The following is a 25,687-nucleotide window of genomic DNA, read 5'->3' as shown; positions in this document are numbered from 1 at the left end:
AGGTTTTCCCTTCCCAAATGACTCTAGGTTGTATCAAGCAGACAAAAGAAAAAAATACTAAGCAGTTCAGCTGGACAGCCATGGCTCATACCAATAATTTCAGGACTTGGGACACAGAGGCAGATCACTCGTTGTTAGAGGCCAACTTGTTATACAGTGAGTTTCAGAACAACCAGTGTTACACAGAGAGACCCTGTCTATAAAAAACACAAAAAGTAAAAAAAAAAACCTAAGCAGTTCAATTTGTCAACCTTGTTGATGATTTCAAAGACCAGAATCATCATTTTATTGATTCTTTGTGTTGTTTTTGGTATTGTTGTGGCTCCTATGTCATTAATTTCAGCCTTGATTTTGATCATGCCTTCCAATATGTCACTTTCAGATGTTACTTGTGCTTGTTTTTCTTAGGCCTTGAGGTCCATTATTAATTATTAATTTGAGATATCTCAAATGTTTTGGTGTAGGTATTTAATTCTATAAATTTTCTTCTTAGGACTATGTACATTGTGTTCCATGGGTTTTTAGTTCAGTTGTTATCACTAATATACATGTCTGTACATCTGTGTGTGTATATATATACACACATATTACATATATGTATAGTATTTTTACTTCGTACAATTTTATTTTTCCAGTTTATTATTTTTTGTTATTACTATCACTCAGTAGTGTGTTGTTTAATATCAATGAGTTTATTTACTTTCTGTAGTTTCTATTTTTGAAGATATCCAGATTTAACCTTTTGTGGTCAGATAGAATGTTGATTGTTACTACAATTTCTTTATATTTGTTGAGATTTATGTCTTAATATGTGGTTGATGTTATAAAATCATCCCATGGGCTACTGAGAAGAATATATATTCTTTTCGACTTGAGTGGACTGTTTGGAAGATGTCTATTATGTCCATTTGGTTTATGGTTTTATTTAACTACTATGTTTTTTGTTTGTTTGTTTGTTTGTTTAGATTTCTTCCAGATTCTCATTGCAATGCAAACCAATCATGTTTAATGACACGCTTTAGTAGATAGAGCCCTCAAGAAGTATTTGCGAATTTGATAGTTTACATTGGTTAAAACTTTAATATGATTGCGGAAGCCCTTGCCCATCTTGTGAATGTTAAAGTGCCGAAGGAGCGATTTCATGGTAGAAGGAACTTATAGGATGCTCCCTGGGTATCTCTCCCTCATCACTAGGAAACGTTCCTGTGTGAGGCTTCCTTTACAGCACAGTGTGCGGTCCTGAAGACTGAGAATACGTTGACACTTGATACTGTGGGTTATCTTCTTGACCTGAGCAAAGTAAGGTCTCTGTCTGCAGTTTTAGATCTGTTCTCGTGCCACCCGCTATCCTTTGTGGACCATTGCTTCCGGATAATTCTATTTTACTCAGCCAAGAAGTGCATTCGTGACAAATTCTTTAGTTGGCACATTGGGCCCTCGTTCTTACTCTGACCCGGGACGCTTCCTGTTATGGTCCCGGGTTTTCTTTAAAAGCACTGACTCTGGGCTGTCCGAAGTCAATCTGTGCACTATTTTATGTGGAATGAAAGTAGGATCCCACTGAGTACACGGGGAAGCGAGTCTGTGCGCTAAAATTTCAAACTGTTCCCCTTAACTGAAATTATCCCTCAGGCTTATTCCAAGGGGAAAGCCTGGGTTATGATCGGATGTTGATTTTATTTTGTTCCCCCTCCCCCTCCGTGTTGCGAAAGGATGTTGGTCCTGCTACTCAAGAATAAGAAGGCGGGTCCAACAACTTTCACCAATCAGGGACGCTGTTACTTCCTTGCTGGAAATGTCGAATAAGGAACAATAATGTTCCGCGGTTTCCGCCCCTGGCTCCATTTTTGAATCCCGTGTAGCTTTTGTGAGGTGTGTGACAGCTGGTTTCCGTCGGTGTCACCTATTCTGACGGCAGGCCCCTCCGAGAGGACCTCTGCACGCGTCCGGTGCAGGACATGGTGAGTGCGCGGTGGCTCCTGGAGTCATTGGTGCAGCCTGGCGCCGCCGACCGGACCCTGGCGCTGTGCTGCAGACTCGGGTGGAGTCTGGCACAGGCGGAGCCGGCAGCCGGCAGTCGAGAGTCCCCTCAGGTCCTGTGACTGCTTCATCCCAGTCCCTGGAGAATCCGCGACGAACCTCCGCCTCCGCAGACGATGCAGACTGCAGGGCTGGAGACGCGGAGTTCGGATTGTGCAGGAAAGGGACGCGGGTGGTGAACGTTGCTGCCTGTCTGCCCTGGCACACTCGTTGCCGACCTGTTTTATCATTTCCTGTAAACGCTTTGGTGTTGCATTGGTTTTGCTCGAGGGTACTTCTCCAAACAGAAGGAGCCTGTACTGCGAGCTTATTTTTATATTTTTCGGTTTTTTTTTTTTTTTTTTGTCCTGGAGCTCCGTAGTAGCTGTCGATGACCTTGAAGTTGTGACCCTCCGTTCATCTCCCAAGTTTTGGGGTTGCGAGGAATGAGTCGCCACACTTGGTTTAATGCGGTGCAGGGGAGGAAACAGAAGGAGGGAGTCTCTGCATATTAAGCAAGCACTACCAAGTGAGCCACATTCTCAGCCCTGCTGCACATTTTTAAAGTAGAGGGAAGGGAAGGAATCCCTCTTGTGTAATTTTGTTGTTGTTATCTTTTTTTTTTCTTTTTTCTTTTTGGTTTGCTTTGGATTTTCCAAGACATGGTTTCTCTGCCTACACCTGGCTGCCCTGGAACTCAACTCTGTAGACCAGGCTGACCTCTGCCTCCCCAGTGCTGAGATTAAAGGTGTGGACCACCACCACCCAACCTCTCTTGTATGACTTTTTAAAGATAGCAAAATGAATTATGAATGATCCTTTTTTCATACTCTCTTTTTTGCATTTTATCTGTTTTCTCACATCTTGCCTTCATTCTTATTTAACTTAAAGAAATACTGAATCTCCTTTATTTCTACAGTGGCATTTATCATTCAATAATGTTTTATTTAATTTCTATGAGTTTGTAGATTTTCTGAAATTTCTGTTGCTATTGGCTTTCTGTCCTATTGCATTGTGATGAGATAGAATGCAAGACTGGCTTTAGGTTTCCTCTATTTGTGGAAACTTGCTTTGTATCCTCGTATAGAGACTTTCCATTAGATGCTTAGAAGTGTGTGTATTCTGTGTTTGAGTGGAATATCCTTTGTATTTTTAGCTGGTCAATATGTTTTATGGTGTCATTCATTTTGTTTGCTTGTTTGTTTATTGTTCTTTTGAGACTCAGTCTCAATTATGTAGCTGCAGCTGGCCTGGAACTTGCTCTGTAGACCAGGGTGACCTGAAATTCATGGAGATCTACCCTCATCTGGCTTCTTAGTGCTGGGATTAAAGGCATACCCCACTGCAGCTGACCTCATTGTGTCATTAATTACAGATTTTCTCTGTTTATTTCTTGTCTAGTGCATTAGTTGACTGGTGAGTTGGATATTAAAGAAACTGAGTATTACTGAATTTGAATTAATCTGTGACTTTATATGTAGTTGTTTTGTGATGACATTCTTTTGGAGATGTGACCAATCATCTTTTCAAGTCAGACTAGAAACCAACAATAGACTAAAGTATGGCTACTACCAAAGTCCAGCTTGATGAACCAGTGAGTTTCATTGGGGCTATTACAGAAATATAAGTTAGGAGTTATTTACAGGGTCAGAAATGAATTAAAGACAGCTGCATTACCAAAGCCAACTGTAGCATGTGCAACAGCTCAGGAATGCCGGTCAGCCAGAGAGCCATGCAAGCCTGTGGGCAGTTCAGCAGGTTGGGCCCTGCTCTTTGCTGATAGTTCAGCTGGTCTGACCCTTTACCCAGCAGGTTGGCTGGTTTCTGCTTTTTCCAGGCTGCTCTGCTTGTAAGAAGGAACCAAAATGAAGCCATTTTGAATAGAACTTCCTTTTTGAATAAAGGTCAAATGAAGTTTAACTTTTCAAGACCTTCCTGGGTGACCCAGATCCTGGTTGGCAAGTTGAGGCATGAATGCTGGGCAAACTGCCCAGGCACAGGAGTAAGAAAACCAACGAGAAGAAATATCTTTAGGAAAGCTCCTGTTCCCTGAATACTGATTGGTGGAAAATGTAACTGTAACTTGGCACAGATGTTTGTGTGTTTTGTGCTTTCAAAGCTCTGTAACATTCTGCTTCAGGGTCACAGTTCTGCATCCCTGATGGATCAGCAGCAGCTTGATTACAATAAATATTAGTTTTCTGCATTTACTTGCTGTTTGAACTATGTTGCATTTGATCAGACCCCATAGCATGCTGGACTGAACCTCTTCCAGGAGCTCAGCTGGTCTGCGAGTCTTTGTCTGGAGATATCTCTCTTCTTGAGACGGTGTCTCACTGTGTACTTTTGACTGTTCTGCTAATCACTATGTTAACCAGAATGGCCTCGATCTACCTGCCTCTGCCTCCTAATTACTAGGATTAAAGACATGCACCATTATGTCTGATTATTAATAGCTCTTAATGTTAATGTCTTAATTCCTGCCAGGCGGTAGTAACACACACCTTTAATCCCAGCTCTTGGGAGGCAGAGACAAGCAGATCATTGGGTTTGAGGTCAGCCTCATCTACATAGTGAGTTCCAGCACAGTTAGGGCTACAAAGAAAAACTGTGTCTTGGGGGAGGGGAAAAAAATCTTAATTCCTACCTTACTGTCAACAATGGATACCATCTTAGGGTAAAAGAAATTTAAACTGGTCTTCCATGTACATGAACCAAGAAGGCATAGCTATTGTATATCTGATAAAATCAACTTCAAACTAAAACTAGTCAAAAGAGATATAGAGTGTCATTTCATACTCATAGGAACATTCCTAAGAGGAAATTGCAAGACTAAACATGCCTAACAAACATAGGTACCCAATTTTGTACTAGATCTAGACATATTACTAGATCTAAAATTACAGGTAATATATAACTTTTCTTATCAATTGATTGATTCATCTGGATGAAAAACTAAACAAATCCGTGGACCTAATAGACATGTACTAGAGCAATCCAGCAAACACTGAAGAATACACCATCTTCTCAGGAGCTGGTGGAACCCCCTCCAGACTCAACCACATTTGGACAGGAAGAGATCTCTACAAATATAGAGAAATGGTTTTCTGTTTGTCCAGTTGGACTAACAGTGGTTATTATCAGCAATAGAACTACAAAAAGTACAGACTCATGGAAACTGAGCAACATTCTACTAAATCATAATTACATCAAGGAACAAATCAAGAAAGAAAATTTTAAATTCCTAAAATTAATGAAAAAACCACAGTGTAAACAAGTCCATGAGACAGAATGAAGAGAGTTTTAGGTTTATAGTATTGGTAGCCAATATTTTTTTAAAAAAAATTGATACCTCACAAATTGGTAAATTAATGATGCACCCAAAGTTCTTTGAAAAATAAGAAAAAAATGGACGTTTTCATGTTTTATTTTTTTGGAGTCAGTCTTTCTTTTTCACTCTCCTTTTTGATAAATCATTTAGAGACAAAATTTTGTAGCCCAGGCTGGCCTCAATCTAATGATCCCCTTGCTTTAGTCTCATGACTATCAAGATCGTAGGTATCAAGGCATCTCAGTGCTTGGCTTAACCACCTGTAATTATAGGGTTATTGGTAGCAAAGCTTAAAACTTAACAGACGACTGAGAGTTTTTCCCATGCTCATCAGTTTTTCACATAACAAGGCATTATTCCCTATGGAGAAGTGTTAGCTCACAGAATCATAGCCAATGTATACAGTGAGAGAAGGGAAAGGAATACTAGAGAGGGCCAGAAAGTGCATGAGTTGCAAGTACAGGATCAGCAGATATGTCTGCAACTTCCATCCTACAATATCAGAGCACAGCCCGTTGAAAATGACCTAATTTGCTGCTCCTGTTTTTAGTAATTTTAGTTCAAGGTCTTTCTCGATCCCTCTCTTCAATAACCTTCCTAAAATATCCAAACTGTGGGTGTGAACACCAATTATTGCTTGGGGCTTTGAAAGGAAGATTTGGTGGCTGAGCATGCACAGCGGGTTCTGCATTTTGACTGAAGGGGGACATTTGGAAAGCCTTGCTCCCTGCATATTCCCTTTCCCATCATGCCTCTGATTTTAATCATATGCCTCATTCACAGGCAAAGTGGTAAAAAGACTTTCCTGAGATGCTAATTTTGAAAACACAGTCTGACTAAGGTACATGAGCCCCAAAATGGCACATTACTTTCAGGCCATTTTCCACTGTTACCAGATGTGTTTCAATGCAATTGAAAAGATATAAGGGATTAATACGGAGTTTGAGGGGCTAACATATTGCCATTGTTTTAAAACCTGAAACCTGATAGCAGATGTGGTCCAAGGTTATGTACAGATGATTGTTCAAAGAATACTCACAGGGTGTTGGGTGCAAAACCCAAGTAAAGTCTCAGGTTGTTTCTCTTGTTCTGTCTCACTATTCTCCCAGGGCCTAGAATTAATTTCATACCAATTAAAGCTGCTTTCTCATCACCTCATGTCTTAAAATTTTAAACTTGCTTATACTCTTTTCACTTAGTGAAGAAATTCATTGTTTTTTTTTTTTTGACTTTTAGAATGATCTTTGGTTTATTTAACAAGTAATTATTAATAATGCAAGGGTTGGGGAGATGGCTCTGGGATTTAAAAAAATGACTGAGGATTTGGGTTTGAGTACCAGCATGCACATGGCACTTACAATTGCCTATAAATCTAGTTCCAGAGAAACCAATGTCCTCTGATGGCCTTCCTGGGTACCAGGAATGCACGCAGTATGTAAACACACATGCAAGCAAAGCACCCATATACATTAGATAATATGTTTAAAATTTAGAACAAATTAACCACATACTTCTTCAGTAACAGGAATCCATCACATTAGTGGTCAAATAAATCTCACCTTCAAGGGAAGTGGTGTTTGGGAAAGACATTTTGTGCTTTTTGGGAATTACAGAGAGCACTCCTAGAACCCGAGCTTTCACCAATAGTACAATCAACCATAGCTCCAAGTGAGCACTACTTATTACAAGGAAATATTTTGAATCACTCAGAAGGAGTAAAAGATAGCATTTGGTGTCTGAGAGAAGCTGGTCAAGAAACCTTAGTAAACAATGAAGAATGACTCTGGAGAAGAGCCAGGGCTCTTCGAGGAATGTTCCAGGTCTCATGCTCTCCTGCCTTAGAGGTCTTATCCCAGATCCTCACATTGTAAGTCTATTGGGTGGTACAATTGGCCTCCATGTTCTTCAGTATATTATTTCTGTTATCATTTTGCTTTATGTATTTGTTTACTGTAAAACTTAAAATTATTTTCTGATTTTGGCTTAAACATTATTTATGATGGGTGAATTTTTGGCTAGCATATGCATACTCAGGAAGCCTCACGGGATGAGAAAATTACAAATGATCATTTTTATCATGATTTTTTCGATAAATACAAAACTGAGCAATTAATGAAAACTGACATAATATTGCATCTTTCAGACCTTCAATTAGATGCTAATTTCAATTTGATAGTGTCTTCTCGTGTTTGGAGCCATGTTTCCTTGTTGTGCTTTTTAGCTCCAGAATATTTGTAAGGCTCTTTGTAAAGCCCCGAGATAGACCTAAAAAGCCCCTGGGTAAGCAGGCTCCAGAACCAGCAGCAAACTTCTTCCCCCAGGCTGGCAGCCATCCTCAGGCTCCAAAACCAGCAGCAGACTCCTTCCCCCAGCCTGGCAACCATCCTCAGGCTCCAGAACCAGCAGCAGACTTCTTCCTCCAGGCTGGCAGCCATCCTCAGGTCAGCGGTCGTCCTCTGGAGTCTCTGAGGATGACCTAATGGTTTGGATCCCATCAAGTAGACTTAAGAGTGTTCCCGCAGGGCAGGGAATTTGGACTGCTCTTCAGTATCGAGAGGGAGGGGGAATGGAGTGGGGGGAGGAGAAGAGGAGTGGGGATAGGGGGAGGGAAGTGGGGGGAGGGCAATATTTGGGAGGAGGGGAGGGAAATGGGAAATGGGGAGCAGGTGGAAATTTTAATTAAAAAAGAATAAAAATAAATAAATAAGTAAAAAAAAATAAATAAATATTTGCTGAAAAAAAAAAAAAGAGTGTGGCTGGGCATCAGCTGAGTGGACTAAGCAATTGGTAGTGGAACACTTCTCAGTGCTCAGGGGAAGCTTGGATCCTTCTTCTCTGTCCTGCCTTATCTTCTATGTTCTGCCCTCTACCTGCTTTTCATCTCCTCCCGATGGTTTCATCTATAACTGAAGTCAAAGGCTCTCTACACCCTGAACCAGTCTGCTGATGCCAATGAAGACATTTTTGGGATCAGTGAAGGCCTTGTAGAAGCAGGGTTGGCCATACATCTAGAATCAATTTCTACACATAGAAATCAAGACAATGGTGGAGAGAATTTGATTAAAACAGAAAATTCAGTATGTTTGGTATATTTGTTTTCTTTACAGACCGTCATTGTAATGTCAGAGTTGCCTGTGTGAGATGAGCTTTTTTTTTTCTTTTATTTATTTTTTATTCTTTTTTAATTAAAATTTCCACCTGCTCCCCGTTTCCCATTTCCCTCCCCTCCTCCCAAATATTGCCCCCTCCCCCCACTCCCCTCCCCCTATCCCCACTCCTCTTCTCCTCCCCCCACACCATTCCCCCTCCCTCTCGATACTGAAGAGCAGTCCAAATTCTCTGCCCTGCGGGAAGACGAAGGTCTTCTATCTACGTCCAGGAAGGTGAGCTTCTAAACAGGCTAAGCTCCCACAAAGCCAGTTCATGTATTAGGATTGAAACCTAGTGCCATTGTGAAATTCATTGTTTTTAAACATGAGTTCCTTTACGTTCCTGGTCCCAGAGCAGAATGAAGCTAGGTTCTTGAACAAAATAGCAAAGTAATGGGCTCCATCTTAGTTTGAAACAAAATCCTTCTTCTACTCTGAGTCTTTCTGATCTGTGCCTCTTCTGTAAGCATTTCTTTCATCATTTTTGTATATATAGCATCTACCAAAATGATCCACTCAGATTTGCTTTTTCTAGTATGATGATCTCTTTGTCTTGCTCACTCTCTTTCTCTTTGCCTTAAGAAAAAACCAACACACACACACACACACACACACACACACACACACGTTCAAAATGCCTAGAGAACCTGGTCAGACTTATTTTCAACAATGGTCCCACTTCTTTGTGTCTGTTCCTATATTAGGGTTTTCCTATTGCTGTGATAAACTAACAAAATGAATTAAGGCAGAAAAAATTTATTTCTCCTCATAGTTGATGGGTTCAATAAATTATGATAGAAACCTTAAAGCAAGAGTGTGAAACAGATGGTCAAATCATGCTGTGGGATAATCCTTTTGTATACTGAAAAGATTTGTCACTTATTTGGTTTAATAAAATGCTGATTGGCCAGTAGCCCGGAAGGAAGTACAGGTGGGGCAGCCAGACTAAGAGAATTCTGGGAAGTGGTAAAGCAGAGAGGTAATCACTAGCTAGGCACAGAGGAAGCAAAATGAGAATGCCTCACTGAGAGAAGGTACCAAGCCATATGGCTTAACATAGATAAGAATTATGGTTAATTTGAGTTGTAAGAGCTAGGTAATAATAAGCCTGAGCTAATAGGTCAAGCAGTTTATAATTAATATAAGCCTCTGTGTGTTTCTTTGGGACTTAACACTGCAGGACCAAAATATAGTAACTTCTGTCTACAAAATCATAACTGTAATCAAGAATGTGTGGCTGTTCCTCAGTTCCCTTTTTCCTCTAATATCCTAAATACAAGTCAGAGACTGCTTCCACGCACCGTGAGTGGGTTTTCTCACATTAATTCATGTAATCCCTATAATTCCTCATGTTAACCTTTATCTGCATAACCACTTAGAAGTGTCTTCCAAAGCACATGTGCTCGATGGCTGTGCATCCTGTCAACCTGTCAGGTAAAACCTCCCATCCTAATATGTGCACTGTTTTAGGAGCCCGTAACCTTTGAGGATGTGGCTGTGAACTTCACTTCAGGCGAATGGACTTTATTGGATTCTAGTCAAAGGAAGCTCTACAGAGATGTGATGAAGGAAAACTTTATGAACCTGATCTCCATAGGTAAAACACACACTATGATTCCTTAGCTTATCCATTCAGACTACTGTTTCCTGCGTATGTGTATAGTGGCTTGTGGTTTGAAATATCGAAAGGGAGTATGTAGTGAATTTAATGTGCCTGGTCACATCATAAAATTAGAATGTAATAAATTTTTATAATGTTGACTAAATCATGATTTCTTTGGGTTTACTTCTAGAGAAAACACATGAAGAAAATGTTGAAGAGGACTACCAGAGTCTCAGGAGAAATCTGGGGTAATTTATACTCAAGAGAGAGGAATTCACATCAATCATTTGGGGATGATAAGACAACTGAGTACCTAGTATATTATCCAAATATACCTAAGTATAAATTAATTCTGACATAGATGTTTATAAAACTGCAATTGGATGTGATCATTCAGAATTTGAATATCCCATCTCTGTAATTTCTGAATGTCACCAAAGTGTGCTGCAATATTTAACTATGTAAGAGATTTTTTAGTGGTTCCTTACATAAAAACTTGCCTCATACTCAGAAGTATTTGATGTATTTTTTATGATGTTTTCTGAGGGTTTTATGTATAAGGGATGTTTATTGTTGTTATCTTGGTTCTTAGAATTATTTGTTTTTTTATGCATGCTTTGTTTTATGTATGTCTGTGTTCCACATTAAGTAGTACATGAGTACATTTTCACCACTTTTGAAGGCCAAAAGAGGGTATAAGACCTCCCCCTCCAGCTACTGCTTATCTTGGCTACTGTTAAACTGCCTTCTGGGGCAAAAGCTCCCCCTGCACTGTTGAGCAAGATTACAGGATGTGAGATTTGTCTAAATGCTTGGGGCTACCCTTAGGTCTTGAATACCTGAGTAGTCTCAGCTGACTGGAATAAATCCTTTTAGTTGGATATTAAAAAAAAAAAGAATTAAAAAAAGAAAAAGAGTGTATAAGATCCCCATCCCCTGGTGTTGCAGTTACAGATAGTTGTGAGCCACCCATGGTGCTGGGAATCAAGCATGGTCTCTCTGGAAGAGCCATCAGTTCTCTAAACTTCTGAGTTACCTCATTAGCCTCAGAAGAGCTATTTTGCTTTTTTATTGCTGAGATAAAGACCAGAACAAAAGACAACTTTACACAAAGGACTTATTTTGGTGCCTGTCCTGACTTCTGTATCACAGTCCCTCATCATGGGAAATAAGGCTGGAGCTCATGCTGGTCAGGACCCTGAAGACTAGGACTGGAACAGGAATTAGAGAAGGACACTGCTTACTGGGTTGCTCCTCAACACTTCCTCTGCGTCATTTCTTAAAGAACTCAGTCCCATATGATAATAATGGGTGGTACCCACAGCAGACTAGGTCCTCACACATCAATTACAAATCAAAAATATACCCCCACAGATTGCCGACAGTCAAATCTGATGGAACCATTTTCCTAGTTGAGGCTCCCTCTTCTCAGATTACTGTGGCTTATGTCAAGTAGACAAAACCCTAACCAGCACAATTGATTCCTTGTGATCTTGACATACAGATTCACCACTATTACACCATAACTTTTCCTTTCCTGTTTGTCCCCATGATCTCATATTATTATCACAATATAAATCAAGAGTATAACTTTAGGAATCTCCACAGTCTTAACAAATTTATACACTTTAAATATTTAGTGTCTCTTAAATCCAAAATGTCTCCTCTCTGGGCTCCTGTAAAATCAAGTATACTATATGCACTTCTTATTTCTAAAGGAAAGAAGCAGAGCACAGGTACCATTAGCTCAAAGCAAACCCCAAATTCAACAATGTTAATCACATTCTGTAGCTCAGTGTCCTTCATCTGGGCTTCACTCATGTTAGTCTAGTCTCCAAAGGGCTTAGGGGACGCACTTTTTTGTCCAGCTATCCACAGCACACATCACTTGACTCCTAGACTCAGACTACCTCAAGTCCACAACTGCTTCTGTCCTTGGCAGTCATCCATGGTGTTGGCATCTCTCATCTGCTAGGATCCATACAGGTCGCAGCTTCCCCTTCACTTTCTGATCTCTCTCCAGGTGCTCCAGCCTTGACATTTGGTGCACAATCTCATCTGTTCTCAATAAACCCTTTGTTCTTGGTATTTCCACTGCACCTGGGGTTTCACCTTCAGCAGTGACAGGAGATCCTGGCCTTTTACTAAACCCTGTCTCAGCTTCTCTCCATGACCCCTTCATTCCTGTACTTCTCATGCTGCCAGTGTCAATACCACCTGACAGAATCTTACACATTGCCATGGTTTGCTTACAGTTTGAAGTGCAGCCTTGGGCCCCTGTGGTATTTGTGTTGACCGAAATCTCTGAAGATGTAACCTCAATGCTTGTTATCATAGCTGACTCTTCAGCCCCAGCTGACCAGAAAGCATAGATTATTAATATAAACTATTGCATGAACCACTTTGATTGAGTCTTCAGGGTACTCGTAAATGTCCCTTTGAGAGTTTGCTTGGCTCTTCTAGAGTGGGATCACAGCTGCTGTTCCTCTACTCAGGGAAGGTCCTTCTTGACAAAGCACACAGCTGCAAGAGGGATCGATTTACTTAGAGCTGTGATGGTGGAAGGGAACACTCCTTCGCCTTCCACATCAGCCATGGTGATCAAATGTATGACATAAGTTACAGCCAGGTCACTCTCAGACATCCTTCAGAAACTTGACAAGGTCAGGCTTTCATTGTTTCCATTGCTCTTAACATTCTTACATTCCAATCTGCCAAAACTGATCGTTAAACTTTGAGCACTCTCTGGCTTTTCAAGTTGAAAGTTCTAAGCACTATCATGGTCCTACCAAAAACAGCATGGTCAGGTCTGTAACATACCCCATGGACTGGGTACCAGTTTCTTTTTTAGTTTGTTTTATTGGCCTGTGATAAATATCATGACCAAAAGCAACTTGGGCAGGAAAGGGTTTATTTTGGCTTACACTTTGTGTCAATGTCTATCATCAAGAGAAGCCAGGCCAGGAGCTTAAAAGCTGCACAGGTACCTGGAAGCAGAATCCATGGAGGAGCAGTACTTACTGGCTTGCTTGCTACCTTTTCTATTCAGCTCAGGCTCACTTTCCCAGGGGAGGCATCAATCACAGTAAGCTAGGCCCTCCCATGTAACTCATTAATCCAGAAAGCAAGCCTATAGAATTACCCTCAAGCCCATCTGATAGAGCCATTTTCTCAATTGACGTTCCGTCTTCTCAAATGTCCCTATCGTGTACCATGTTGATAAAAGTCTAACCAGCACATGTTATGTATTTCAAATGCCTAAGTGGAGGCATATTTTCTAATGTCATATGATTGTTATTCTTTTGTACTAACATCCTGAAATTTGACTGAAAAATTTCTTCATTTATGTTCACAAATCTTTTATGTGTATGTGTGTTGTTTCATGTGAGTTCATGCCGCACATGTGAGAAGGATTTATAGAGGCAGAAGAAGACTATAAGCCCCTTGAAACTTAAGCCACTGTGAACCCATAGGTCTTTGGTTTTCTGGAAGGAGAACAGGTGCTTTTAACAGCTGAGGTGTCTCTCCAGATTCTTTATAATTCTTATGAAAAAAATGTTAACAATCTATTTTCTCATCACAGAATCTTTATATGTGGCTCTTATTGGTCTTAAATTTCGAGTCCTTTCGCTCTTGCCTCTGAAGTACTATAACTATAGTGGACCACTGGAATCAGTCACCAACACTTTCTTTGCCTAAACAAAAATATACTAGCACCAATACATTCTTAGGCATCAAAGAATTCTTTTATTGGAAAATACCTTCTCACACACTAAAGAGTTTATGCTGGAAAGAAATCTTACTAACGTAAATATTATGAAAAGGCCTTCACTATTTCCACTTCCAATAATTCTCTTCTTTTTTTTTTCAGAACTCAGGTGGTTGAGAAAGATGGTGAATATGAACATGATAGTCTGTGTGAAAAAAACCAGCAACAGATTCCAGAGCCTATTGTTAGTGAGGCCATGCCTCCTTCTATAACATTATATGAAAACAGTAGCAGTTTGTGTATAAGAAACGTCATTGGTAATTTGCCCTCAAATGTGCACTTCAGTGATCAAACTGAAGATAAACTATTTGAGTGTAAGGAGCCTGTGGAGAAGGCTTTTAAACATGAAAAATGTTGGGAAGATATGGGTCAATCTGAGTCATTTCAGGTACATGAATGTTCTAAAGAAAAATCCTCTGAAAGTCAGCAATGTAATACGGCTTGTGGGAGTCTCCGTTGTGATCAGCATCAGGAGAGGACTGACACTGGAAACAAGCATGATGAGAATGCTGTTACAAACTACACACATGGCCAGATAGACGAAAGTATCCATACTGAAGTAAAACCATTTGTATGTAAGCAATGTGGAGAAGCGTTTGTCAATTCCAGTCACCTTATCAGCCATGAACGAATTCATATTGTAGAGAAGTGTTATATTTGCAAACAATGTGGAAAAACATTTAGATATTTGTCATGCTTTCAAAAACATGAAAGAATTCACAGTGGAGAGAGACCTTATGCGTGTGAGCAGTGTGGAAAAGGATTTATCCAGTTGAAATACCTTCTCATGCACCAAAGAAGTCACACTGGAGAAAATTCTTATGAATGCAAACATTGTGAAAAAGTCTTCACTATTTCCAGTACTGATGATGTACCTGAAAGAATTCACTGTGGAGAGAAACCGTATTCATGTAAGCATTGTGGAAAAACTTTCACTAGTTCCAATGACTATAATAGTTGTGAAAGTATCCACACTGGAGAGAATCCCTTTGTATGTAAAAAATGTGGGAAAGCCTTCAAACGTTTGGGTCATTTTATGAATCATGAAAGAATTCACACTGGAGAGAAGCCTTATGCATGTAAGCATTGTGGGAAAGCCTTCACCAGTTCCAGTGACCGTAATAGCCATGAAAGAATACACACTGGTGAGAAACCCTTCATTTGTAAAACATGTGGGAAAGCGTTCAGTCGTTCTGATTATCTTATCAATCATAGAAGGATACACACTGGAGAGAAGCCTTATGCATGTAAGTATTGTGGAAAAGCCTTTGCCACTTCCAGTGACAGAAACAGCCATGAAAGAATTCACACTGGTGAGAGATCCTTTCTATGTAAAAAATGTGGAAAAGTGTTCATTCTTTCTGGTGACCTAATCAAGCATGAAAGGATTCACACTGGAGAGAAGCCTTATGCATGCAAACATTGTGGAAAAGCTTTCACTACTTCGAGTGCTCGTAACAGTCACGAAAGAATTCACACTGGAGAGAAGCCTTATACATGTAAGCATTGCACAAAAACTTTTACCACTTCCAGTACCCGTAACAGTCATGAGAAAACTCACACTGCAGAGAAGCATTTTGCATGTGACCTTTGTAGGAAAACCTTCAACAGTCAGAGTTCCTATTACACTCATAAAAAAATTCATTCTATGCAAGAGAAACTTTATGTATGTAAACACTGTGGAAAAGAATTCACTTACTGTGGTAATTTCCTCAAGCATGAAAGAATTCACACTATGGAAACCTTGTCCATGTGAGCAATCTGTGATTGTGTTCCACAAACCCACATACAGGTTCATAGTGAGGAACTTGTTCAACTATAAGTGGTGTGACGCTCTAGCTTGCCAACTTATGAGTTTAGATGACCTTGAGACGGCTCAGTTAGTAAAGGATCTTTTGGGTAGCCTGATGATCTCAGTTTTAACTGTGGAAGTCAGATGGTAGAAATAGAGAACCATTTCACAAAAGTTAACTTCTGAAGTCCACATTCACACCATTGAATGCATGTGTGTGCATACACAAATGAAGTAAATAAATATACTGCTAAAGTAAGAAAAAAATAAAAAGAAAACTTTGATGTGGAAAGAAGCAGATATGACCAGAAATAGTGTAATTTTAGCCCTAGTATACAAACGTATTCAGGATAAAGTCTTGCTCTGATACATATTTTAATGCCTGCTTATTACAGCTAGGATAGGAGGCTAGAAAAATAAAGTATCCAATACAGGACATTTGACTACCACTTGGAAATTTTAAGGTGAACCTGTTCCAACCAATTGAAAATTTTAATGAAAAAATTAAGAAAACTATGATTTTCAGTTGAAATAAAGCTTATAAAACATTTTCATGTAGTTAAATCTTATATAGAGAATTTATGTTTGTGTAGAATATTTTACAAATAATCCGAAGAAGTATAATAAAAATTTTTAACATTTTGATCTTTGGTCCATTCCTATACAAAACTTACATTTTTGCCTTTTTGTTTTTAATCTTGGAGTTAAGTTAATAATATTGGCATAATTTTCTGGTCTGCCATTCCCATGACTGGGAAGACAGATTTCTAAGAAGTTGTGTCCAGCAATAGCTAGCCTTTGAAGACACTGTTTGAAGCGAGGAGAGATGGCTCAGTGATTAACGGCATTTGGAATGCACCATGTGTATTGGGTGGCTTTCAACTAACTTTAATTCCAGAGTTTCCAAACACCTTCTGGTCCTCTCCATGTACCTGTACAATTATGTGCATACACAAATAAAAAATATGAAAAGAAAAAGAGGAGAAATTGGTGCCTCAGAGAGATGGCTTTGTAGCTAAGAGCACTGACTTCTCTTTCAGGTTTTTCTGTATCTAGTTGAAGCAGAAAAATTTTTGCTTCCTATTGTAATATTTTCTGTGTCCCTTACATAGCAAATTATTTTTTCAACATACCTATTAGTTCATTGGTAATTATGTAAAAAAATTTCTAAATGACTTTTTCTTTTGGTCTTTAAGAGAGAGTTTTTCTGTATAGCCCTAGTTTTCCTGGAACTCTGTAGACCAGGTTGAATTCCACAGAAAACCACATGACTCTGCTTCCCAAGTGCTGGGATTAAAGGTGTGTGCCATCACTGTCCAGCCCTGAGTGACATTTTTATAGATTATTATTTTTTAATTTATTATATTATTTGTGTGTGTGTGACTGTGTTTGTGTATGATTATATGTACATGCATTTAAGTGGGGTCTGAAGAGGGCGTAGGACCTCCTGGAACTTGACTCAGCTTCAGTTTTAGCACCAGAAAGTGCTAGGAATCAAACTCTAGTCCCCCTTAAATACAGCAAGTGCCCTTAATCTTTGTGCTCTCTCTCTCCAGCCTCTATAGTAACATAGATTCTATGTGTTTTATTAATGTTTCTCTGTACTTGAATGATTATATTTTTAAAAGCAGTTTTAACTGATCATTTTACTTTTTTTGATGGTTTCATGTATTTCTATAATAAATTTTTGTATTTTAACTTCTCAGTTCCCTTCTTTCATCTTCACTCTGTTACTTCAGTACTTTTCAATAGATATACTCCTTAACTTATGAGTATGAACATGAGACTTTTCAAGGCATTTTAACATGACCATTTATCAAGACAATAGTATGTAACTGCTTAGCACTGGTTACCTGCCCAACCACAGGCTCTTAACGAGGTTTCAAGAAACGACTGGAGAAATAACTGCATCTAAGAGTATTTAACTAATTTTCCAAAGGCTTCTAATTCCCTCAGCACCCATATTTGGTGACTTACAATGACCTGTATCTTCCAGGAAATGAAGACTCTTTCTGGACTCTGAAGATAACTACAAACACATAGTGTACACTCAAACACAAAATATGAATTATTTCTGCAGCTGTAGCTTGTCAAAAGTCCAAGAAACAAAGGGTGGGTCATCCTCATAACTTTCCTGTTTGTTTCTGCTGTTCTCTACAGACATATAAGGCAAATGGTCTTTTTGTAGTCCCACTACAATTAAAGATTAAAGCTGACTTTGGAGTCAGGGTGTGGCTCTCTCCTCTAAACCCAAGCATGTTTATTAAAGCAAAATTCTGAATATCTCATGTCAGAAGAGACATGATAGGGGACAGGAGAAAAACAAAAATTTAAGGATTATTTTTGTTACTAATCTCATAATCTTTTGGTGTTTTTTTTTAATCTTTGGTTTTATATTGACCTTTTGGCAGCTTTTCTTAAGGTATATATCTCTATATATATCACTTTTGTCATGGTCATATAGAGTACTTATTCTAGAAAAAGGTTTCATCTACCTTATTGTACATGATTTCAAGTTTGAGTATCATTTTTTCTGCACTGATGAGCATGCCTAACAGTGACCTTTAAAATCTCCATAAGGAGGATGGCGCCTCATAATTATGACACCTCCAGGACTATAACACCTCTAAGCTGAAAAATGCCACCTGAGGATCAGTTTTGGACTACAAAAATAATTTCCAGATGGCTAGCTGAGATGATCCAAACTGAGAGACTTGAGACAAGCCCTACACTTTTCCATTATGCATAGACTGAACAACAACAACAAAAAGATAGAGCTACCTCTTCTAGGACTTGACAGTTAACTGAATTTTTTTTTCAGGATTCCCTAAAGATGCCATCTCTCCCAGACAGCTGGAAGTAAATTTATGAATACAATTCCCACATTCTTAAGAGGCTTAGGGTGGGTGGTTTTTTTCTTTTTTTGTTATTGTTCAGTGGATTATGGATATTTCTCATTTTTTAGGGAGGCTATTTAACATTCCTTGTAAGAGATCTTCCACTGATAATTTTTAGCAGGCTGAGAATTATAAGTAGGCATTGTGAAAGCAAATTTCTCTCTGTCTTTTTCTTGTAAAAGTATAGTGAAGAGATAGTCTTTTAAATCAATAACTATAAGAGGCCATCCTTGTGGCAATAGAGACAGCAAAAGAATGCCAGACTGTAGAGAGCCCATTGGCTGAATCACTGTTTAAACAGCTCTTAAATCTCTTCCACTCTTCATTTTCCAGATTTCTTTTTAACAACAAATACAGAGGCTGGTTGTTTCTTCAATATGCTGAGCATCTGGTTGCTCCCATGTTAGCTGTTCTAAAGCCTGTAGTTTCTCTATTGTTAAAGGTCATTGCTTAATCCATACAGGTTTGTCCATCAACCATTTTAAAGGTAGGGCTGTTGGTGCCTTTGAAAGATCAGCAGCTGTTGTACCTTGTTTTTGTGCAGCCTGGATGGTCAGGGACTGTTCTTTATAAAACCTTCTAATATATTTCCCAGAAACATATGGTTTGTTTCTTAGGCTTGGGGAATATTGCACTCAGTATTCCATTGCTGTAACAAATAATGTCCCCACAAATTCATTCCTGTGTTAGCCACATATGGCTTTAATGTTCTTCTATGTCCTTCCAGCCCTATACATTTGTCCCATCTTGCACTCTGTTTTATTTTAGATAAAGTTCCAATTCCTAAAAGCTGAATATGTATGTACATTTTGAAGAGGCCAATTTAGATGCCAAGATTCTGATGAAATTATTGTCACAACTGCATTTGTGTACCAGACCTTCAAGGATAATATTTACTCATAAATTTAAATTTGATCTTTGTTTGTTTATAGAAGCTTTCCAGGATACTTGCTCTCTATTGTTTCTCCTGAATTTTTTTGTTCTTTCTTTTACAGCTGTTTTATTATCCAGAGCAGTATGGTTTCTTACAATATGTATTAGGTTCTTTAATTGTTCTGGGAAGGAATTTCTTCTACAGTGGCATGAAAGGACTGAACCATGTAGACAGAGACTATTCATTCATTCCTGACCACCCAGACTCAAATTAATAACACAGAAACTATATTAATTTGCAACAATACTTTGCCTATTAGCTTAGGATTCTTATTGACTAACTTATATCTTAAATTAACCCATTCTTATTTTATATTTTACCATGAGGTTTGTGGTTTACTCTGAAGGTTTCCAAGTGTCTGTCTCCTTCAGCACCTACGTGGTGTCTCTTTGACTCTGCCTTCTTTCTCCCAGCATTCAGTTTAGTTTTTCCTACCTAGCTCTATTCTGCCCTGCTACAGGCCCAAAATAGTTTAATTATTAATCAATGGTATTAAAATATATTCATAGCATACAGAGGGGAATTCCATATTACCTCCCCTTTTCTGTCAAACTCAAAAGGAAAATTTTAACTTCGATGTAGTAAAATCACATATAGCAAAACAGGTATTAAACAATAATTACAGTTAAAATATTTATATTTATTTTATAATAACTAAGGAAAACTATACTTATAACTATCTATTCTTCAAACTGCTTCCTGCTTTTTGTTGGGCAAAGTATTTTTTGGTGTTCACAGAGACCTTTTAGATGGTCTTTGTCCATCAAGCCACATTAGCCTGGAATTATTCCACAGGTTCTCATCCTCTGTGGAAACAAAAGCAGAACCTCCTTTGCAAAGAAACATATTCTTAGACCCAAATTTTGAAGTCAAGATACCTTTAAAATATATATGTTGGTTTAGCTTAGCAGGCCCCAGAATCAAATCTCTCTATATAGTCAAAAATTCAGAGAAAACGCAATAATATACATAATACAGATTCTCTGTGTATATTCCATCTTTATGTGACTGATTTTCTTTACTCCTTTAATCTATAACTGTCTGTACTCTTTCTCTTTAAAGACTGTGCTTTATTTTTTTAAACAATTCACTTATTTTTATAGCTCTCCATATTCTTTTTCTTCTTTTTGCCAAGCCAACATACAGTGTTTAAACATACTGTGTCTCATTTACAGGTCTTTTATGTCTGAATCTAACCTGTTTTGTATTTGAAATCCTTTTCTGACAAAACATATTTTAAAATGGTATGCAGTGTGGTCACTGAGGCCTCCCCTGTCCTTTTAACATGGCAGAGGTAATTTACCACTAGGATTGCCAAGAGGGAGCCTTGCTCACCACCTCAAATCTAGTAAGCAGTTGGCCCATGCTGCTAGCAAGTAACTTGCAGTGCACTGCCCACAAACCCCATTCAGGTGCTTGGCCTCCTTAAAGAGCCAGAGTTCATGTTGGCAACATGAACCAGGAAGGCACGGTTTCTTTGCTGAGTCAGTAAATCTCTTCTTAAAGGAGCAGCAGCACCCCTGTTTGCTCCCAGCAAACAGAGCCCATTGGTACTAAGAAGCTACACTAAAGTCTCTCTCTCTGTGTGTGTGTGTGTGTGTGTGTGTGTGTGTGTCTAGAATTACTTTACAAGCTCTCTCAGGTTTTATGTGGATATAGTCAGCTCATACTGACATGCCAATTTGTGGGCAGATACCATTCATTCCCAAGTGCCTAGACCTGAAATAATAACACATAAACTATATTAATTGTAACACTGCTTGGCCTATTAGCTTAGCCTTCTTATTGACTAACTTCTACATCTTAAATTAACCCATTCCTATTTTATATTTTACCATGAGGCTTGTGGTTTACCGGTAAGGTTCCCAGGTGTCTGTCTCCTTTGTGGCTTCTCTTTGACTCTGCCTTCTTTCTCCCAGCATTCAGGTCACTTCTCCCCCTCTTCAGCATAGCTCTATTCTGCCCTGCAGCTCTATTCTGCCCAAAGCAATTTCTTTATTAACCAGTGGTAATAAAACATATTCACAGCATACAGAGGGGAGTTCCACATCAGAACCAGATTTGGCATAGGGGCCTGAAAGAGGCCCCTTATAGAGTTCCCCAACAGCAAAGGATTCCCATGACTATTCCTCATTGACCTATATTAGTTCGATAACTGCCTTTGCCATACCTTCCACATAATCAAGGTGGAAGGGGCATTTTGAATGATTATGCTTAGAAAAAACATTGTTTCTAATAATGCCCTGTCTACATTCCCTTTTAAAAGTAACCTTGTTTGCCACAATTATAACATTTGACATTTTGAATTTTCCTCAAACATCTGGAAATCACCTTTCCTATCCATGTATCATCATGTTTATGAGATTCTATATTAATTATATTTCAGATCCATTCCTCCAGAGGTGCTGACCCTGCCTTTAATGGCTTAATTATCCTTTTGCATAGAGAATTAGAAATCTCAAAAGTCAGAGATTCAATTATTATTTGTCTAGCTTGTGAATTTGGTATTATTCTTTTTACTGCTGAAATTAATCTTTTTAAGAAATTCATAATGGCTTACTTTGACCCCTGCGTAGCTGTAGTGAATGAGTCAGTTTTTTCCCTATCTTTTCAGGTCTGTCCCAAGAATTTAAAGGTGCTGCATGACATAAATCCAAGTATGGTCATTATATACAGCCTGCCTTTCCATAGTATCATAGCCTTTTCTAAGAATTTGATCTTAGGAGATTTCCCTCTCTCTAGCTTTAGTTTGTTCTTCAATAATCTTAGCCTCTTCTTTTAATGAGGTACTCCATTGTAATTTTGTACCAATCTCTAAAAGTCTTTTAACTAAATCTTTCCAGTTATTAGGGATAATTCTATTACAAACTGACCATGGGTTTAGTATTTGCTTCAGAAAAGGTGAATGAATGTCATATGAGACTATTGCTTCCTTGAAACTCTTTAAACCTAACAATGTCACAGGAGTCCAGTTAACTGTAACAAAATCTCTACCATTTGGAAATCCCTGTAAGGTTACAGGATATATTAAGGTTGGTTAGCTGAAAACCTTAGACTGTTCCTCTCTATTCTTATAATGTAATGCTGAAACAGCCCCCCACCCCCCCCATTAAATTCTATCTGGGTTTGAATATCTCTGTGATCCGTTTTATTATATTTTTCCAAGGTTTGTATCTTAGCACTCAGAATATTAAATGCACAGCTAGTTCTTTTCCCAGCAACTTTCACAGCAAGTTCTCATAATTTGAAAGCCATCTGGAGAAAGACAGATTCCAGGTCATCTCTGGCTTGATTTCTTAATGTCCTCTGACCAATATGGGTACTGTTTTCAGCTACAGAGTTTTATCATCAAGTTCTGTTTGACAATCTTGAGCAATGACAATAGCATTTTAAGGGAGACCCTGGGTTCTCCTTGAGCAACAAATGGTCGGAAAGTATTCTAAACTTAGCACTATTAGGGTGGCAGAGCCAGGAAATTGCGTAAGATTTAAAACCTTGTCCCCAGAGGTTCAAATCCTCTCCCTAATAGTGTATTTTATTAATATCCTAATACTCTTAGTACCAGTACTAATCGCCATAGCAGACTGACTCCAAAGCTACAGAGATACCCTGTCTCGAAAAAAAAAAAAGTTTGAATCTATTCATGGCTAGAGTGAGATATATCATTCAAAAAGAAGCATGCCAAGAGTGGTGGCTTACTGCTGAAGCTAAGGCATTATGTAGTATTTTTAAATTGTACTGAGGATACAAATTCTCTTTGTTCCTGACCTTGGAATGCTTTGAGCTTTTTTCTCTTACTAAGAATCAACCGTTATCAAATTTTCTATCCTTTGTCTTTCCAAGCATTTGGCCACGAAAGGAAATTAAAATTTTTACAAGATTTTTTATTTTGTGTGTGTGCATGTGCAGTTATTGCTATGATTATGCTGTCTCTGTCCCTGACACAATTTGCAGAATTTCTTTTATTCATTATTGTATATAGCACCATCTTTACATGCCTGGAATGAAGCCAGCTTGAACAAGGTGGAAGGATTGTTATGATTTGTTCATGAACTCTCTTTAGAAGTAAGAGTTTTGTTTTGTTTTTGTTGTTTTTTGTGTTGTTTTGGTTTGAGAACTTTGGCATGTATGTTTAACAAAGAGATTAGATTATACTTTAACTTTATTTTTTTACAGTGTCTTTATTAGGTTTTAGAATCAGGAAATACTGACTTTCTGGGGGAAAATATGTTTGGAACCATTTCTTTTATATTTTATATTCTTTCTAGAATAATTTAAGAAGTATTGCTATTAGTTTTTATGTGTATAAGTACTAGATTGATGTGGGAATGTCATATATCAATCTGTTGATTTCATTGGTTAATTAATAAAGAAACTGCTTGGCCTGATAAGTTAGAACATAGGTAGGTGGAATAAACAGAACAGAATGCTAGGAGGAAGAGGAAGTGAGGCAGACGCCATGCTGCTCCTCACCAGGGCAGAAGCGATGGAGTCAGCCACCAGGTCTTACATGCTGAATCTTTCCCGGTAAGACACAGATTATTAGAAATGGGTTAAGCAAGATATGAGAATTAGCCAGTAAGGGCTAGAGCTAATGGGCCAAGCAGTGTTTAAAAGAATACAGGTTGTGTGTTGTTATTTCGGGTAAAGTTAGCCCATGGCTGGGAGCTGGGAGGTGGTAGAAAGTGGCCCACAGCTCCTACAACACTAGATTCCTGAAGTGTTTTTTTTCTTTTTATTGATTTAACTCTGGTAGGTCATATATGCCAACAAACTTGTCTATTTCTTGTCATTTTTCCTGTTTAGTAAATATGAACTTTTGATACAAAAGCAGGTCCTCATGAAGGACGAACAGACATTTTTTTATCAACCTATCTCTTCTTTAAGCTTGCAATATTGGTTGTCAGCATGATGCTTTCTGCAGTGTTTGGGTTTTATAACACAAAGGGAATGCTGAATTCAGGATTTACTTCCAAAGTGAAGAATTTCTGTGGTGGTCAAGATTAGAGATGCATCTCATCCAACCCCTGGAATAAGTATTTTTGAATTTGGTGCTTTCTTTTGGCTGTGGATGACATTGCCCCCCTTCTGAATATTAAGATGTTGAGAGTTTTTATGGTAGAGGAAGCAATACAGAGCATGGTGATCTCCTAGAGTTAAAATGTTAGGTGTCTTTGTCTCATAACCAGGATATGAGCCACTGCCAGAGGAGGTAGAGGGGAGTTCTTTATGAGTAATTGATGTAAGCTTTTTATGACTATTTTAAAAATATTTATTTAACGTTATTTTATGTGCATTTGGTATAAAGGTGTCAGATTCCCTGGAACTGGAGTTATAGACAGTTGTGAGCTGCGAGGTGGGTGCTGGGAATTGAACCCAGGTTTTCTGGGAGAGCCGTCAGTACTCTTAAACACTGAGTCATCTCTTCAGCCCAGCTTTTCATAACTCTTGAATACTTTTGGAATATTACCCTGTTGTAGTTATTTGCTCTGTTCATTGAATGATTGTATTTTTTTTGTTGTTGTTGTGTTTTAATTTTTTGGCAGAAAATGGATATATTAAAACAAACGATGTGAGAAAACTTGGTTATTTGCCTCATCCCAAACTCTTAAGCTTGCATATCTAGGCTTACAACATGTCTCTGTGCCTGGATTGACTGAAAGTTTCCGTACTCCAATATTAAGCCTTTCCACCAACGCAGTAATCCAAATCAAACCAGTTTAAGAAAAAGTCCAGGTTTAAGGAGTAAAATGCTCCTGGATGACTTTTCTGCCCCAGAGAGGAGATAGAAGAATTAATGGGCTAAGCAGTGATTTAATCAATATGGTTTCTGTGTGATTATTTTGGTTCTGGGTAGCTGGGACAAACAAGTGGCCTCCTTACAACAGAACACAAGATTAGAAAAGATTTTACGGGGCCGGGCGGTGGTGGCGCACGCCTTTAATCCCAGCACTTGGGAGGCAGAGGCAGGCGGATCTCTGTGAGTTCGAGACCAGCCTGGTCTACAAGAGCTAGTTCCAGGATAGGCTCCAAAACCACAGAGAAACCCTGTCTCGAAAAACCAAAAAAAAAAAAAAAAAAAAAAAAGATTTTACGTTAGCCTCAATTGAGTACAGTTGAATTAATATAAAGCTCATGCATGCATACAGAATATTGAGATGCATATATACTCTTTCCACATATAAAGTGCTAA

At 38.6% G+C, this 25,687-nt stretch overlaps 1 protein-coding gene across 3 annotated transcripts; it reads left to right on the top strand.

Moving 5' to 3' along the window:
• Positions 1 to 1,845: 1,845 nt before the first annotated feature.
• Positions 1,846 to 17,288, top strand: LOC130865031 (zinc finger protein OZF-like). 3 transcript variants are annotated; one of them, XM_057756225.1, is made up of 4 exons: positions 1,846 to 1,961; positions 9,970 to 10,096; positions 10,293 to 10,350; positions 13,974 to 17,288. In XM_057756225.1, exons 1-4 carry the CDS (start codon positions 1,959 to 1,961, stop codon positions 15,625 to 15,627), a joined length of 1,842 nt encoding a protein of 613 aa, XP_057612208.1. In that variant the 5' UTR covers positions 1,846 to 1,958; the 3' UTR covers positions 15,628 to 17,288. The 3 variants fall into 3 exon arrangements, with proteins under 3 accessions (XP_057612208.1, XP_057613637.1, XP_057612869.1); XM_057756886.1 differs by lacking the exon at positions 1,846 to 1,961 and adding an exon at positions 2,716 to 2,767; XM_057757654.1 differs by lacking the exon at positions 9,970 to 10,096 and having other exon boundaries at positions 1,864 to 1,961.
• Positions 17,289 to 25,687: the final 8,399 nt, after the last annotated feature.

This window comes from Chionomys nivalis, chromosome 1 (assembly GCF_950005125.1).
Source record: "Chionomys nivalis chromosome 1, mChiNiv1.1, whole genome shotgun sequence".
In the NCBI taxonomy this organism is placed as follows: domain Eukaryota; kingdom Metazoa; phylum Chordata; class Mammalia; order Rodentia; family Cricetidae; genus Chionomys; species Chionomys nivalis.
Note: the sequence above shows the minus strand (reverse complement) of the source record. Positions and strands in the feature narration are given on the sequence as shown.